We start from the raw sequence: 15,000 nt of genomic DNA, 5'->3' as shown, positions 1-15,000 counted from the left end.
GGTCAAGGAGTTTGCATTATATGAATGTTTAGATAGTGTGATAACAGAAAGAGAGAGAGAGAGATCAAAAAGAGATTAGATTAAAGTGCTGAAGTGGAGTGGAGGAGAGAAAGAGATTGAGAGATGTTTCTCTGTCTCACCCCAGTAGTCTTGAGCTGGGTCTTGCTGCCATCGTGTTCTAGTGCAATGGGTTTTGACTTCTGTGGGGGGGAGAGGGTCAGGTCCCTCCGCAGTGGTCGACTGTCCGGCTTCTCCCCTTCCCCTCGAATGTCCTGCTTCAGCTCTGAGTCTCTGTCTTTGTCCCCCTCACGGGCCCGCTCCCCAAGCTTTGCCCGCTGTCTCTGTTGTGTGTTAGAGCGCGCATCGCCATGGTGATGCTCGTCATGTCCGTGGTGCTTCTGGGAAGTGGAGTCCCGGGGTTGCAGTGGCCGCATCTCTATCTCGTAGTTGCTCAGCTTCTCCTCATCCAGCTGGCCCAATCCGTCGCCCTGCTGCAGGCGATGCCCACTTCGCGAGCTCCGCCCCGCCTTGTGATTGGATGAGGAGCCGTGCTCTCGCGGCCTGTGATTGGCCGAGTGCTTGTGTCCGTTGTTGTGGGCGTCCGGTGCTGAGGGGGTGTTGGAGCGGCTGACCCCTCGGCTGCTGGATCCCCGGGCCCCGCCGGGCCCCTCCTGTAAGACCTGTATCTCTGTGGCCCCTCCTCCCGCCTGCTCATCATCCACTGCACTCTGACGAAGGAAGCGAGTGCTCTTGCGCCGTTTGGCGGAGCTCTTGGGGGAGGTGGGCCGACTGGTGGGAGGGCTTAGGTTTGGAGGCGTGGTCTTCATGTAGAGGTCTGGGCTGTCGGCTGTGCCACTGGACAGCACCTCCAGCTCATTCTCGCTGGACACCTGTTGCTTCGGACGCTTGCACTCCACACCTGGACAAACAGCACAGGACAGGACAGGAGTCAGAGCACACACAAGAGACCGAAATCAGATGTAAAAGATGTGGACAGGACCCTTATAGACATCTCAGTTGCGTCAAAAGACCCACATTTTATTGAGCTCAAGGGAAACATGTTTACATAAAGCACAGAGACTTCAAGTAGGTAATCCAGTAAAACCAATGAATTCTGGCTAGAATCAGAACTAGCTGGTCTTGACCCAGTATCAACTCTTCATTCTGAATTGTGATGTATAAAGTACACAGCAAGTTATATAACAATCAAAGGTGCACAACAAGCTGTTAGAAATACATTATAAGAAATAGGTAGTGCTGAATCATAACCGTAAATGAAGTATGTATATTTTAATTATAGTAATTCTCAGTTATTACTAATCAGATACATTTTTAAACTATTCCTCCCATCCATTAGCCTGGATACCAGCCTGAACTCCGCCCACAACATATTTGGTCTTGGAGATTCAGTCTGGACTTGAGCTAGTTGGGAGAGATTAAACGCTTCAGAAAAGTTGAAAAAGCAATCTAAACCAATCAAATTGTAAGGGCGGGCCGTATACGTTGATGGACAGATGACCTGATGATAGATAGAATATACATTGAACAAAGATGGCGCCGTATCGGGAGTTTAGTGGGACATATTTGATATGATTTAAGCTATCTACACGACTTTTTTATGTCTACATTGACTCGGTTAGTTGTGTATGTGCAACACGAATGTTGCCGAGGATAGTAGCTCTTAACTGAAGCACTCTAGACCATTATTGATAGGTTATGCTAACGCGTAGACAAAAAAAACATTGAAACAAATCGTAGCTTCTAGCCTTGAGTGCTAATTAAGTAACGTGAGCAGGCATATCTCAACAGATATTGACAGCGCATTCATTTTGAAGGAGGAACAGAGAAACGCGATCAAGGCATTTGTCGATTGAAAAGATGTTTTTGCCGTCCTTCCTACGGGATCAGGTAAAAATTGAATCTATCAGATGGTAATACTACGTTGCTCTGATTGGTTTTAGGTATCCAATTCAGCGAAGAGGCATTTTCTTTCCTGGTTCGTTGAAACACGGCCCATAATCACAGCCCAATGGTTCAGTATCAGACTCATATTCTGACTAGAATTATGAGTATGACATCGTCAGGCTACCCATCCATTGTATTCAGTGAGAATAGTACAGATGGAAGACTCAAGCCTGGGAGATATCAGTGGTAAAAATCTTAACGCTGGTGATTGGGTAAGTAAGCTTTTTGCAGGGTATGCACACTCTGTGAATTATTACTGTAAAACTAGAATTTCCACATTCAATTTCAAATTGTGGGAATAATGTGGGGAAATCATCATAGTAAGTAAATATAAATAATACAGCTTCACTCAACAATTGCAGGAACTTTCCATCCTTTCAGTGAACTGTAGTGTGTGGGTGAGACAGCTCCCAGCATGCCCTGCGAACAAGGAACTGTTTGTTCGGTAATTGAGCATTCTATATTGGCATAACGTGATTATGCCTTCTCTTTTTGTGTCTGGTGTTAGTGTGAGTAGCCGCTATCATTTCATTCGTGTTTCATTGTAGTTTGATGCCTTATTGTAGCCCTGTATTACGTTAGCTTATCTGTCCACTGTCAGTGTTAATGTCGTGTCAGAGTATAAGACCTGCCACCTGTTTCCTGGGTCCATGGGAGAGACACTCCTGGGTCACATGGTGTATAGGGAACAAACTGTGTCAGTGCGTCAGCATTCATCTGGGCCACCTCGCTACAGTACGTTGTATGAGAGCAGAACTGACACCAGTACCTATGTGTGCATGTTTATATGTGTGTGTGTGAGAGTGTATCTTCTTCCTCCAACATGTGAGTGTGTGTGGGCGCTTTATAAAGGTCAGTGATGACCTCTTCTCAGCCTCCTGTTGCTCTTGGCATCACTCAGCTCCACCTGGCACAGCAGGGGATGGCACCAGTATGTGTGTGTGTGTGTGTGTGTGTGTGTGTGTGTGTGTGTGTGTGTGTGTGTGTGTGTGTGTGTGCGCGTGTGTGTGTGCATGTGTGTGTGAGTGAGCCTACTGATGCTGTTGGCATCACCCACCTCCGCCTGCCACAGCGGGGGAGAGAATTTGTGAGTGTGTGTGTGTGTGTGTTTTGCAGGTTTTGCATCGTATCCTGGCTTAACACATATATCTATATTCCCTTGGTGTGCATACCTCAGTCAAAGTAGAACACACATCTCAGATGTAACATGTGAGAGATGTTTGAGACACGGTGAGAGGATATGAGAAGTGTAGATACTATGATTTATGAATGATTGATTATTAGAAATGAGAGGCGACAGAATGGCCGTGATGAATACCACAGGATCACACAGGACATGTTCTCTGTAGTTTTCCACTGAATCCGCTGACCTGTTACCTTCCCACATAAAAAGCTGCATGTCCACATAGACATTTTTGGCAATGGCTTTTTTATAATCAAATAGTGGTTACATGTTTTCATGGTGGTTATGAGCCCTTCTATATCAGTCTGTTTAACAGTAGTGATGTAATATTGGAAGTAATCTTTGTGAGCATCTCACAGTGCTCCTTCAAACAAAACAATGAAGAAACATGAAGCCTGAAGCTTAAACAAATTATCTAATTCTGTGCATACACATCTGTAGCCCACTGCATGGAAATGTATGAAAATGTAAAAAGAAAAAGTTTTTTTTTTAAATGTCCTCAGTTCAAAAAACCCATTGGCTGGTTATGACCTAAGAGGGGGGGGGGGGGGGGGGGGCAGTTGTAAATATGAATGGTATTACTGGTGATAAGTCTTAAAGGTGAGATATGTAGATCTGTAGGTTCTCCTTACCATTCCTGCGCTGCTGGAAGGAGGGGCTGAACTCTTTAGCAGTAAGCCGGGCCAGATGACACTCCTCTTGGGCCTTCAGAGAGGCACTGGCTGCTGCCTCCGCCTTACCTTCAGCATGGGCAGTCCTGGGGAGAGAGAGAGAGAGAAGGAGAGAGAGAAGGAGAGAGAGAGAGAGAAGAAGAGAGAGAGATGGGGGTGTTACAAAGAGGGTATTCTTGAATGACATAAGAACTGTACATTCGTTCAGAAACATCACTTGCTCAGAAGCATATTGCTAAACTTTTATCCACAGTAATCTCATTTAATTTCAAGCCAGATCACTGTCCTACAGTACAACGCCTGTCACTTAGGGATGCCACACTGCTTTATTTGTAGTCCCCCCCCCTTTAAATGAGGAGACAAATGATGAGAGTTTGTTAAATGTGTGTTTCTGAGTGTGTTTTTGAGTGTGTGTTTGGGAAAGACAGAGAGTGCGCGCCATGGCGATTGTAACCGTTGCATGTTTCCAGCGATGTGGGACTCTGCCCACCAGAAAACCCTGGCAACAGTGTGTGATTGAGTGTATCATTCTGCATGTGTGTGTGTGTGTGTTTATGGAGGATCTTGATCGAGTGCTTTTGTTTGTGTGAGACTTTATACATGGAAATGAGAATGGGCAATATTCACGTATTTGTGAGTGTGTGTTTGTGACTGCGTATGTGTGTGGGTCTGAATGTGTGTGTCAAAGTGTGTGTGTCTGTGTGTGTGTGTATGACTAAATCAGTGTGAATATGAGTCTCTGTGTGTGTCAGAGACAGTGTGTGTGTGGTTGTAGACTCTTTTACCCAGTTTTCAGGCTTCTATTCGCTCTAACCCTCTAAGAACTGCAGACTCATCAATAATATATCCACAGAACCAGTGTTCCCTACTAGAGTACACACTCTCTCTGTCTCACACACACACACACACACACACACACACACACACACACACACACACACACACACACACACACACACACACACACACACACACACACACACACACACACACACACACACACACATACACACACACACACACACACACACACACACACACACACACACACACACACACACACACACACACACACACTGTCTCTTCCTCATTATACATTTCTCTGTGTCTTTCTCTACCTTTCATTTAGATTTCTTGATTCCTTCCCAAGTCTCAGTCTCTGTTACTTTGCCTGTCTATTGCTCTTTCTCGCCCTTCCTCATTCTCCCTCTCTCCTTGTTTGTGCAGTTGCTGTCTTGATGCAGTATTGTATGTCAATGTCTATTGATTTTTTTCTGTTTCCTTTTGCCGCTAGCTCTCTTCCGCCAGCCAGCCAGCCAGCCAGCCAAGCCAAGCCATGCACAGCTAATGGTGTGTATGCATGTGTGTGTACAACAGAGCAGAGAGAGAGAGAGAGTGTGTGTGTGTGTGTGTGTGTGTGTGTGTGTGTGTGTGTGTGTGTGTGTGTGTGTGTGAGTCACAGATTGGTGCATGTCAGTAAATGTACGAGAGTGTATATGCTATTCACATATATGTGTGTCCCTGGCTGACTGATGTTCGTGGATACATATATGTATGTGTCAGAATTGATTAGCGTGTGTTGGTGTGGGAAGGCAATTATGTGTGTGAGAGGGAAAGAGAATGTGGGATGGAGGGACTGTGTGTGGGAGCAGGAGATATTTGTCTGTGTGAGTATTTAATGTGTATTTTTGAGTGTGCATATAATATGTTTAATGTGCGTGCCCAAAGGCGGAGATCCCGGTGGGGACAGGGGGGACGTGTCCCCCCCTACCATAAAGTTGCCCCCTGCAACAATCATTGTAAACACAAATAAATTATTTGGAATAATATAGTAAAATGAAATAAAAGCCCGACAACACAAGCGGTCCTAATTATAAGCGTAAAACAATTTTTTTTAAGTGTTGAAAAATCATGATCCCCCTATTCCTCAAAGTGTTTTGTTTCACATGCTATTTCCATGGGCGGGGCTACTGTCAGCTCCCTGTTTCAGTCAATCAACCCAGTAGCCTACACCATGAGTTGTCAGCAGCCAGCCCCCGGACCAATTCTGGCCCGCCAGCGCTTTTTTGGAAAAAAAGGAGGTTTCTTTTGTGGTTGATGTAGCAATCTGTGTTTGTAAGAAAAATGACGTTTCTTTTGTGGTTGATGCAGCAATCTGTCTTTATTTTTAGTAAAGTGGGAAATCTTTTTTTCCAGTAAAGTGCGCAATATTTATTCCAGTAAAGTGGAGTAACGAAGCACGTGGAACATACCCCGGATTCAGCGGTGCAGATCTGAAAAACAAGCATCTCCAATACTGTTTAAGACACCTCCTAGGCTTTTTAATGTAAATGAAATAGGCTTCAAATGCAAACAGGTTTCAATGACTGAGATGGTTCCCAATGGCCTACCTCATTCCCAGTGTTGGGAAAGTTCACTTTCTACATGAACTAGTTCAGTTCATAATTCACACATTTTAAAATGAACTAGTTCAGTTCATAGTTCATAATTAAAAATTTTGAACAAAAAATGTTGAAAAAGAAAAACTCGGCTACTATCGTTCATCTTTTTTTCAATATGTTGCGAGCTATACATTTTTCTAAATCTCTATATGTCTGCGATACCGCTCTAGGCCTCTACGCAACTTTGGCGCTCTTAGGCCCAATCCCATTTCTAATCTCTACCCCTACCCTTACCCCTACCCCTTTGCCCTCGCTTTTTCAAACAGAGCCATAACGAAGGGGTAGGGAACGCTAGCCCTTCGAAATGGGATAGCCCTTCAACAATTACGTACGTCATCAGTACGAAGCGTCAGCTGTTACGTTACCGGAGAGCGACAGCTGTCACCCACCAGACTTAAACAAACATGGCGCCTGCAGCTGTTATTTACACAATGCAACATTTCATCAAACAAGTTTTAAAATCATGAATTACAAAGAAAATACTTTCATTTGTGTGATGCTTTCCCTGCTGTTTCTGACATTTTTAAATGGACTCGCGCGATGTTTGTTCTTTAATGATCACGGGTTCGCAATGCATTGAGGGAAATCAGTCTACCCCTCCGTTTGAAGTGTGCCCTCGGAAAATCTCCGTTTGGAGGGGTAGAAAGCGCTTCCCCTTCCCCTACCCCTCTGTCTTAACGTGAATTGGGATAGCACTACCCCTACACGTGAACGCGCAAAACAGAGGGGAAGGGGAAAGACGAAGGGGTAGGGGGTGAAATGGGATTCAGCCTTACACTTGCCAGGCATAGACAGTAAAAGAAAGCACACCCCGCAATTGGACACCAGAATGAACGCGTTCACAGTATCGTTCATCAGGCAGTAATACAGTAGGCCTACGTTCAGTTCACGTTCACCAAAATTATGAACGATGATCGTTCAATGTCCGTTCAATGATCGTGTTCAGGTACAACACTGCCCATTCCCATACTATGATTAATTGCAGTCACTCACACCTCAGTTTACTTCCTGACCCCAGGTGTCTGAGCAAATCCAGTGTGGTGTATTTTCCTTTGTTATGATACGATTGCAATTTTGGAGATTATGCTGGCCAACTTTTGGTGGTCACAGCAGCTTCTTGATCAAAAATCTCACGCTCACTCACAGGATATACTGTAATTTCCTATATCTGTCACCATTGTTTGTGTACACTACTGCCAGAGAAACATCCCTCTCCTACAGCACTCTCCTATTTTAGGCCTGTCAGATTATTCCAATCATAGCCGAGTTTTTCTTTTTCTGTCGAAAGGCTCACAAATTAGGCAAGCTGATGCTAAGCAGAAATGAGATAGAACACCAGGGCATCATGATTTTAATTCTTAATTTCACCAGACGTCTTTAACTGAACTTCAGGCGGACAGAAGTGTACGACAAGATATTTGCGTCTTGAAAAATGAAAAAACTTAGGTTATGTTTTGCAAACCGCGACAACTTCGTTGCATACGAGACACATGGGCATTCCATTTGTGAAACCGGGTAAGCTGAACGCAAAATTGTCTCTCCATTCCTCTTTATAGGCTCTGTTTGCATGTATACATGAAGTGTTTCAATGTCTGTGTGTAATTGTGTATGCGATGTGTTTAATGTGTGTTTGCGAGAGGTTAGATGAGGTCAGTATAGGGACCAAAACAATACAGCCACGGAAAAAATTAAGAGACGACTTCAAAATTATCAGTTTCTCTGGTTTTACTATTTATTGGTATGAGTTAAAGTAAAGTTAACATTTTAGTTTTATTCTATAAATTACTGACAACATTTCTACCAAATTTCAAATAAAAATATTGTCATTTAGAGCATCTATTTGCAGAAAAATGACGATTGGTCAAAATAGCTAAATAAATGGAATGTTTTCAGATCTCGAATAATGCAAAGAAATCAAGTTCATATTAATTCTTAAACTACACAATACTAATGCTTTAACTTAGGAAGAGATCAGAAATCAATATCTAGAAACACCGCATCTTTTTTGTTATTTTGACCAATTGTCATTTTTCTGCAAATAATGCTCTAAATGACAGTACTTGTATTTGAAATTCCGTAGAAATATTGTCAGTAGTTTATAGAATGAAACAAAAGTGTTAATTTTACTCGAACACATACCAATAAATAGTAAAAAAAGAAAAACTGATAATTTTTAAAAAGTGGTCTCTTAATTTTTTCCGCGGCTGTATGTGGCACAGCTCTCCTCCTGCCCAGTTGTGTCCTAGCAACTATTGCAGTGTGTATAGGGGTGGGGGGGTGGATGGCCTGAAGCGGAGAGAGAGAGAGAGAGAGAGAGAGAGAGAGAGAGAGAGGATGGGAGTCCTCTGTTCACTCTCACACTATGATAGGCTATCCCCTTCAGGCAGGAACTGTATGAGTAAGAGTTTGAAAAGTCAAACATTGTTTAACTAACTGAAATGTGGGGTGGCGATATTTCCCACTGTGATGCATTCGCTCTGAATGGGACAAAATATATGCAAAAACAAATGCACATGAAGATTCAGGACTTCAGACGGTTTTATTTGACTAAGTTATGATGTCTCTGGGGATTGATGTAATAATAATTATAATAAGTAATAATTAAGATTCTTACAATGTTATGAGGTGTCCCTAAATATATGTGTTGTCTTTATAAACGTGGCATGATATGCACAATGCTGTCTTTAGGCCCAGGCATCTTCCTATCTCTGAGGGGTTGCTTCTACAGGCAGGCTAAACTAACTGGCAGTAGCCATAGTGCAGATAGTGCTGACACAACAGCTGCACTGTTGCAAGTTATAACCATACTTAACTGTATTCTCATACTTAAGTTATAACAAGTTATAACCATACTGAACTGTATTCTCATACTTAAGTTATAACAAGCTATAACAATACTAAACTGTATTCTCATACTTAAGTTATAACCATACTGAACTGTATTCTCATACTTAAGTTATAACAAGTTTTAACAATACTGAACTGTATTCTCATACTTAAGTGATACTGATGACTTGTTAGGCTAATAATGGGAAAATACTTGTAGCTTGTTAGCTTGGACCCTAGCAGTGGTTGTTCTTAGCTGTAAGCTTGTTGGCCTGTACCCTATGTGAGTCTCTTCACGCTTAACACTGAGATGGTGTGCATGTTCTCTAGCTATCTGCTTTCATAGTAAACTATCTGCAAGATATCCTGGCTTTAAGAGGGCAGAAGTTAACCAGCACCCCCAATGGCTGTTTGGCAGTAGATTTGCTCAATCGTGAGCTAGATAGCCTGTGCTCAAACTGACTGGCTGTGCTTAGCATGGTGCTGTTGGGGAAACTGAGGAGGTTAATGAGATTTAAGGGTTAGCAGGACAGACAAATATAGCAGTTGCACACCTATGCGTGAAGGGGATACAAAGGTGGGGGGCAGATCCACATGTATGAAACTTTAACGAGTTTCACAGATACACTCACATACGTCTTGGAGTAGGCTATAGTGTAACCCTCTCTGATAGCATGTTCCCTAGTGGCTACTGGGTGGTAATCATATGCCAGGCTTGGATTGAGGGAGAGAAGAAAGTTGTCGCTTAACTTTCAGTGCATTATATACACCGCTCCTTAAAAGCAGTGCATTATAAACACTGTTTCTTAAGAGTAGTGCATTATATTCACCGCTCCTTAAAAGCAGTGCATTATATTCACCGCTCCTTAAAAGCAGTGCATTATATACACCGCTCCTTAAAAGCAGTGCATTATAAACACTGTTTCTTAAGAGTAGTGCATTATATACACCGCTTCTTAAAAGCAGTGCATTAGAAACACCGCTCCTTTAAAAGCAGTGCAGATGGGCTGTCCCCTTTCATTGGGGAATATTTCAACCACTCCTCCCTGTAACTCTGTTTTGAGGGGCTACTTGAAAATGAAGGGGCGCTCAAAAACAAGGGGTAGGAGTAAAACAATTAGTAAGGAGATCTGCTCCTTCATGTGTATGTGTGCAACATACAGAGAGTGAGAGACAGAGAGAGCTGTCCCTTTTCCATCTCTGTCATCCTGGCCTCTCCGGCTTGCAGCCAACACTGCTGGCATAATGCGGAAATCTCTTTCTCTCTCTCTCTCTTTCTCCACCCCCTCCCTCCTGTTTCTCTATCTCCCTCTTTCTCTCCCTCTTTCCCTCCTACTTGTGTGCCTTCAGGAATGACCCAAATAACTCCAAAGAGCATGTGCTGAGCTATTAGCATATAAGAAGCAACTCAGAAAGAACCCCAAAGAGCAACTGACTGCGATGGATGTCGTTCACCAGATCTGTTCCTGTAGCACCTTCTGACCAGGACCATCCACAAACTTCATCTCACTGCCGTGAGAATGAGAGTTGCGCTTGGTGAACTCATATCTGATTGCTGTATTATCACTGGTCAAGATGACTGTTCTAAGCAGGCCAAAAATTACCGTCAGGCCACCGGGGAAATGCCCCGGGGCTTTCGACAGGCTGTCCGCCGCTGTCTTTCAGTGAGAAAGGCAAAGGATGTTTGGTAGTTTATCTGTCTATTGTCCTAAACTGGTCTTATAAAGATAAATCATGAATATATCAAGCGATCCCTGTGGATTCCTCCAAAGACCTACTAAAGTAAGGACTGATACGGCCCAGTTGAGGAGGAACCTTGGGATGTGTTTGATTTAAATGACCGAATAGCTGCTGTTGTGGAAACATCTCACAACTTTCTCAATCAGAGGTCAGAGACTCAGATGCATTATTCTCACAGATGTTATTGTATTCACAAACTCAAGTGTCAATAGAAGAGGCCCTAAGGATGAATCTCACCTAATGAATGGCGCGTTTGCCTTTTTTAAAGTTATCTGGGTACTCCTCCCACCTATCTTTTGTTTGGTTGACCCCTCGAGCCAATTAGGTCTAACCCTGCTATATGACTTTCCCTCAATCAGAGCGTGCTACCTGTGTGGAACCATGCCCATCTAAGACACGTTAATCCTTGTCTATCACATACACAAATATTCTTACATTGCCAAAGCACAAAACATGCAGCCTTAAAACTTATCCAGACAGTTGTCCTCCTAAACCAAGGAGAATCTGAGTAGAGTGAGAGGGTATGAATGGAAGGGAAAGAAGCATGTTGACCAAGTTGTGTACCATGGAGGATAATCTATCTCACAGAGATATAGTTTGAAATCATTGCGTGGAAGTTACTCCTTTTTGGTTCTTCTGAACTTAGGCTCAAACAGCTTGGTATGCTAGGTGGGCCTGATTGGGGGTTTAATTATTTAGGTATTTTAAAACCTAAAGTCAAGGGGTTTTGAAAGATCTCTCAAGTAAATCCTTATTGTAAGCAGCAATCCCTCTGACACACCCATCATCACTAAATCAGTCCACAAATAATCATCCACTTGACCCCCTTCTTCTTCAACTATCAACTAAAAGCTTCCCACCACTAACCAGCGGACGACCCCCTGATCAGACCCAACCCTGCTCACCTGGACTGGGCGATCTCGACCTTCTGCTTGGCTACGTCTGCAGCCTTTTCCGCGGCCTCCATGGCTCGGTCCACCTTCTCTCGGATCTTACTCGCACGGAGTGGGATGAGGTTCTTCCTTTTTCCGCTCACCAGAATGTTCTGCTTGTACTTGCCCTCCTCTTTGGTTCCGTCAGGGAACGTGGTGCATCCATATCCATGACGCTTGTTGCTAAGCCATTCACCATGGTAACACAGTCCATCAGAGCGCCGGCTAACTCCGCAGCCTGTGCGCTTGTCATTCTTCCACTCGCCTGTGTACGTCTCAGTCGCAGTAGCGTCCACATCATCAGGTGTGACCTCAGCAACAGCCAGCTCAGGATCACCATCTCCCAAACTGATGGTGGAGTTAACGTCAGAGGCATTGGATGCAGAACTAACAGTGCTCATCCCGGCCTCGCTACGGAATGAGCTCTGTTTACTCCGCTGACTGCTCAACGAGCTGCGCGACTCCGACTTGCGCAGCTTCAACCCCGACAGCAGTGACCGCCGAAACAGTCCACGTCTCTTTGCCGCCCCCAGAAGCTCCGTCTCGCTGCTCTGAGCTGTCAGGACGAAGCCGCCACGTGACACGGACGGGCTGGTAGCCATGCTCCCAGGGCCGCCACCTGAAGGCCCAGTGACACACCCTACCCTTTCGGACAGCAGGGCGGAGCCATTGCTGTGTTCAGAGCGGAGTGAGTTTATAGAGGTGCGCAGAGGGGAACGGATGACTGCTGCCATCCCATACGGGACACTTTGACGCATCCCGTAACCATGGCGCATGCCGCCCACCCACTGACCCTGGTACGTACCTAAAGGCAGGAGAGAGATACAATGTCAGTTTTTTAGTTTTTTTATAGAGTAAACTTCAGAAAAACACTGAATTGTAAAATCAGTAATGGCTATAGATTAGCTATAGATTGTCTGTAGGATGTTCGAACGTAATATGCGCTTGAAACAGATTACATCATACAGCATGCAACTTATGCAAAACAGATAAATACAAAGAGACTAGTACAATAAAACTAATAGTTCTACTAAAAGTGTCTTTCTTCTTTTCCAACACACTTTACATATATGCAAACAAAATCATGCCTGTCTAATTTGTTTGATGTATGTAATGTTAGTGTTCATGTGATATGTGTATCAGTTGTGTAATGTCTATACTGTACCTAATGTGTGTACTAGAGAGAGTGAAAGCATGGATTTGTCAAAGAGAAACAAAGACCCTAACCTAACTGCTGTTGTGTTCTGCGGCAGGAAGCAGCGCTTGAACCAAAGCCCCCTTCGTACTCTTTACCACAAATGACCAGACCCTTTCTAAGCAGATGACCCAACCTCCCTCTCCCCCCTTGCTCACACTAATGACCAGACCCCTTCTAAGCAGATGACCCAACTTCCCTCTCTCCCCTTGCTCACACTAATGACCAGACCCCTTCTAAGCAGATGACCCAACCTCCCTCTCCCCCCTTGCTCACTAATGACCAGACCCCTTCTAAGCAGGTGACCCAACCTCCATCTCCCCCTTCCTCACACTAGCATGGTCCGAGGAGGTGAGTAACCCTTGCCAAGGAACCATAGTACGGCTCAACTATGCTCAACCACCCTGGGCTCCCATGAATTGTCAGTTTGTAGCAGAGTTATTATAGTTTGAAACTTTTATTGGTTTTTATTTTTGTTTAGTCTTTCAGTTTAGATTTTGATTAAGTTTTACTGGGGCATAAGTAGTTTCAGTTTTATTTTGAGGAATTGACAAGTTTAATTTCAGTTTTCATTTAGTTTTAGTGTTTATTTTAGTTTTTCAGGTATTCTGCCTTGATTTATATAAGCTGATGAAGCTATGATGAAAGAATCTATGACATTAAATAGGTCCTTTTGGCTAGTGTCTCTCAAGAAGTCAAACAAAACAGGATGTAATATAGCAACCACAGTGCTCATTGAGGGAGGAAACGGAAAAAAAGCGTATTTTACCTGCAGTTCTATTTCGTTTCAGTTTGTGTTGCATTGGTCATTGTAGTTTTATTTAGTTTAGTTTAGTTTAAGTCATAGGTTTAGTTGACTGTAATAACCCTGGTTTGCAATGATTTTTGTCTATAACCGAAAGGTAGCAGGTTTTCCTAGAGGAAGAGGCTGCTGCCGATGCCGGCTGAACACATCTCTTGTGGCTGCTTGTGATGCTGCTGTTCTTTGTTGCAAATGATGGTGTCATCACTACCTCAGCTTGTCCCTCGTCTTGCATAAACACCGCTGATGGTGATGTCCCTATATGCCGATTACCACAGACAACAACAATTATAGCACCTCTATAGCTTCGCCAGCTTGTGAGTTCCCACTCTTATAAGATTACTGAAAAACAAGGAAGCTGCAGAAGAGAAAGCTAATGGACACAGTTCTTTCTGATTCCATGATCATGATGATTATGTTGGAACCCTTTCTTACACTTGAAGTGAGGGTATGATGTTTCATTGTACCATGAAATTATAATTCCAAAGGTAAATAAAAAACATAATCTTTAAACACAAATGAAATTCAATGATGGAATATTTCGAAATTGTATTGATGATTGAAACATGTTTTTAGACTTTAGACTAATAGAGAAAGAGAGGTTTGACAACTGGAGGTTTTGTTGCGGATTTAATAAAAACTTGCAGTGACTTTTACTTTATAGTTCTACTAGCACTATGGTCAAGGTCAACTTAGTAGTGGTGGCAATTTCACCTCAGGTGTAGTAGTGTTAGAGACAGTAGGTCAGTAGGAGAGAGGGTGGTGGTAACTTTAGGAGCAGAGGCATTAAACGCAACACTAATGGAATCAAGAGCAGGACCGTTAGTGCCAGTCTTAATGATATTATAAGCATTAGTATTGGAGGCAGCTGTATCCGATGGGGCGGTAATGACATTGGTGAAGAGGTGTTAGAGACAAGGGTAATGATGCTAAAGACGCTATAGCACGCACACAGGCAGTGGTGATGTCATTAAGAGCAGAGGGATGAGAGGCAGCAGTGAACACTAGAACAGCAATGAACCCTAGAACAGCAGTGAACACTAGAACAGCAGTGAATTCTAGAACAGCAGTGAACACAAGAACAGCAGTGAACACTAGAACAGCAGTGAATACTAGAAGAGCAATGAACACTAGAACAGTAGTGAACACTAGAACAGCAGTGAATTCTAGAACAGCAGTGAACACTAGAACAGCAGTGAATACTAGAACAGCAGTGAATACTAGAACAGCAGTGAACACTAGAAC

The 15,000-nt window shown here is 43.5% G+C and overlaps 1 protein-coding gene across 1 annotated transcript in view; it reads right to left on the bottom strand.

The window, feature by feature from the left end:
* The window catches only part of jph3b (junctophilin 3b), a gene marked incomplete at both ends in the record, with an annotated part of 26,214 nt that overhangs the window by 2,482 nt on the left and 8,732 nt on the right, over positions 1-15,000 (bottom strand). Inside the window, 3 exons of the mRNA XM_080842239.1 lie at positions 141-919; positions 3,781-3,905; positions 11,732-12,563. Coding sequence (XP_080698365.1) covers positions 141-919; positions 3,781-3,905; positions 11,732-12,563 — 1,736 coding nt within the window. The remainder of the gene's footprint in view (positions 1-140; positions 920-3,780; positions 3,906-11,731; positions 12,564-15,000) is intronic.

The sequence above is a fragment of the Sprattus sprattus genome, assembly GCF_963457725.1.
Source record: "Sprattus sprattus genome assembly, chromosome: 7".
Classification (NCBI taxonomy): Eukaryota; Metazoa; Chordata; class Actinopteri; order Clupeiformes; family Clupeidae; genus Sprattus; species Sprattus sprattus.
Note: the sequence above shows the minus strand (reverse complement) of the source record. Positions and strands in the feature narration are given on the sequence as shown.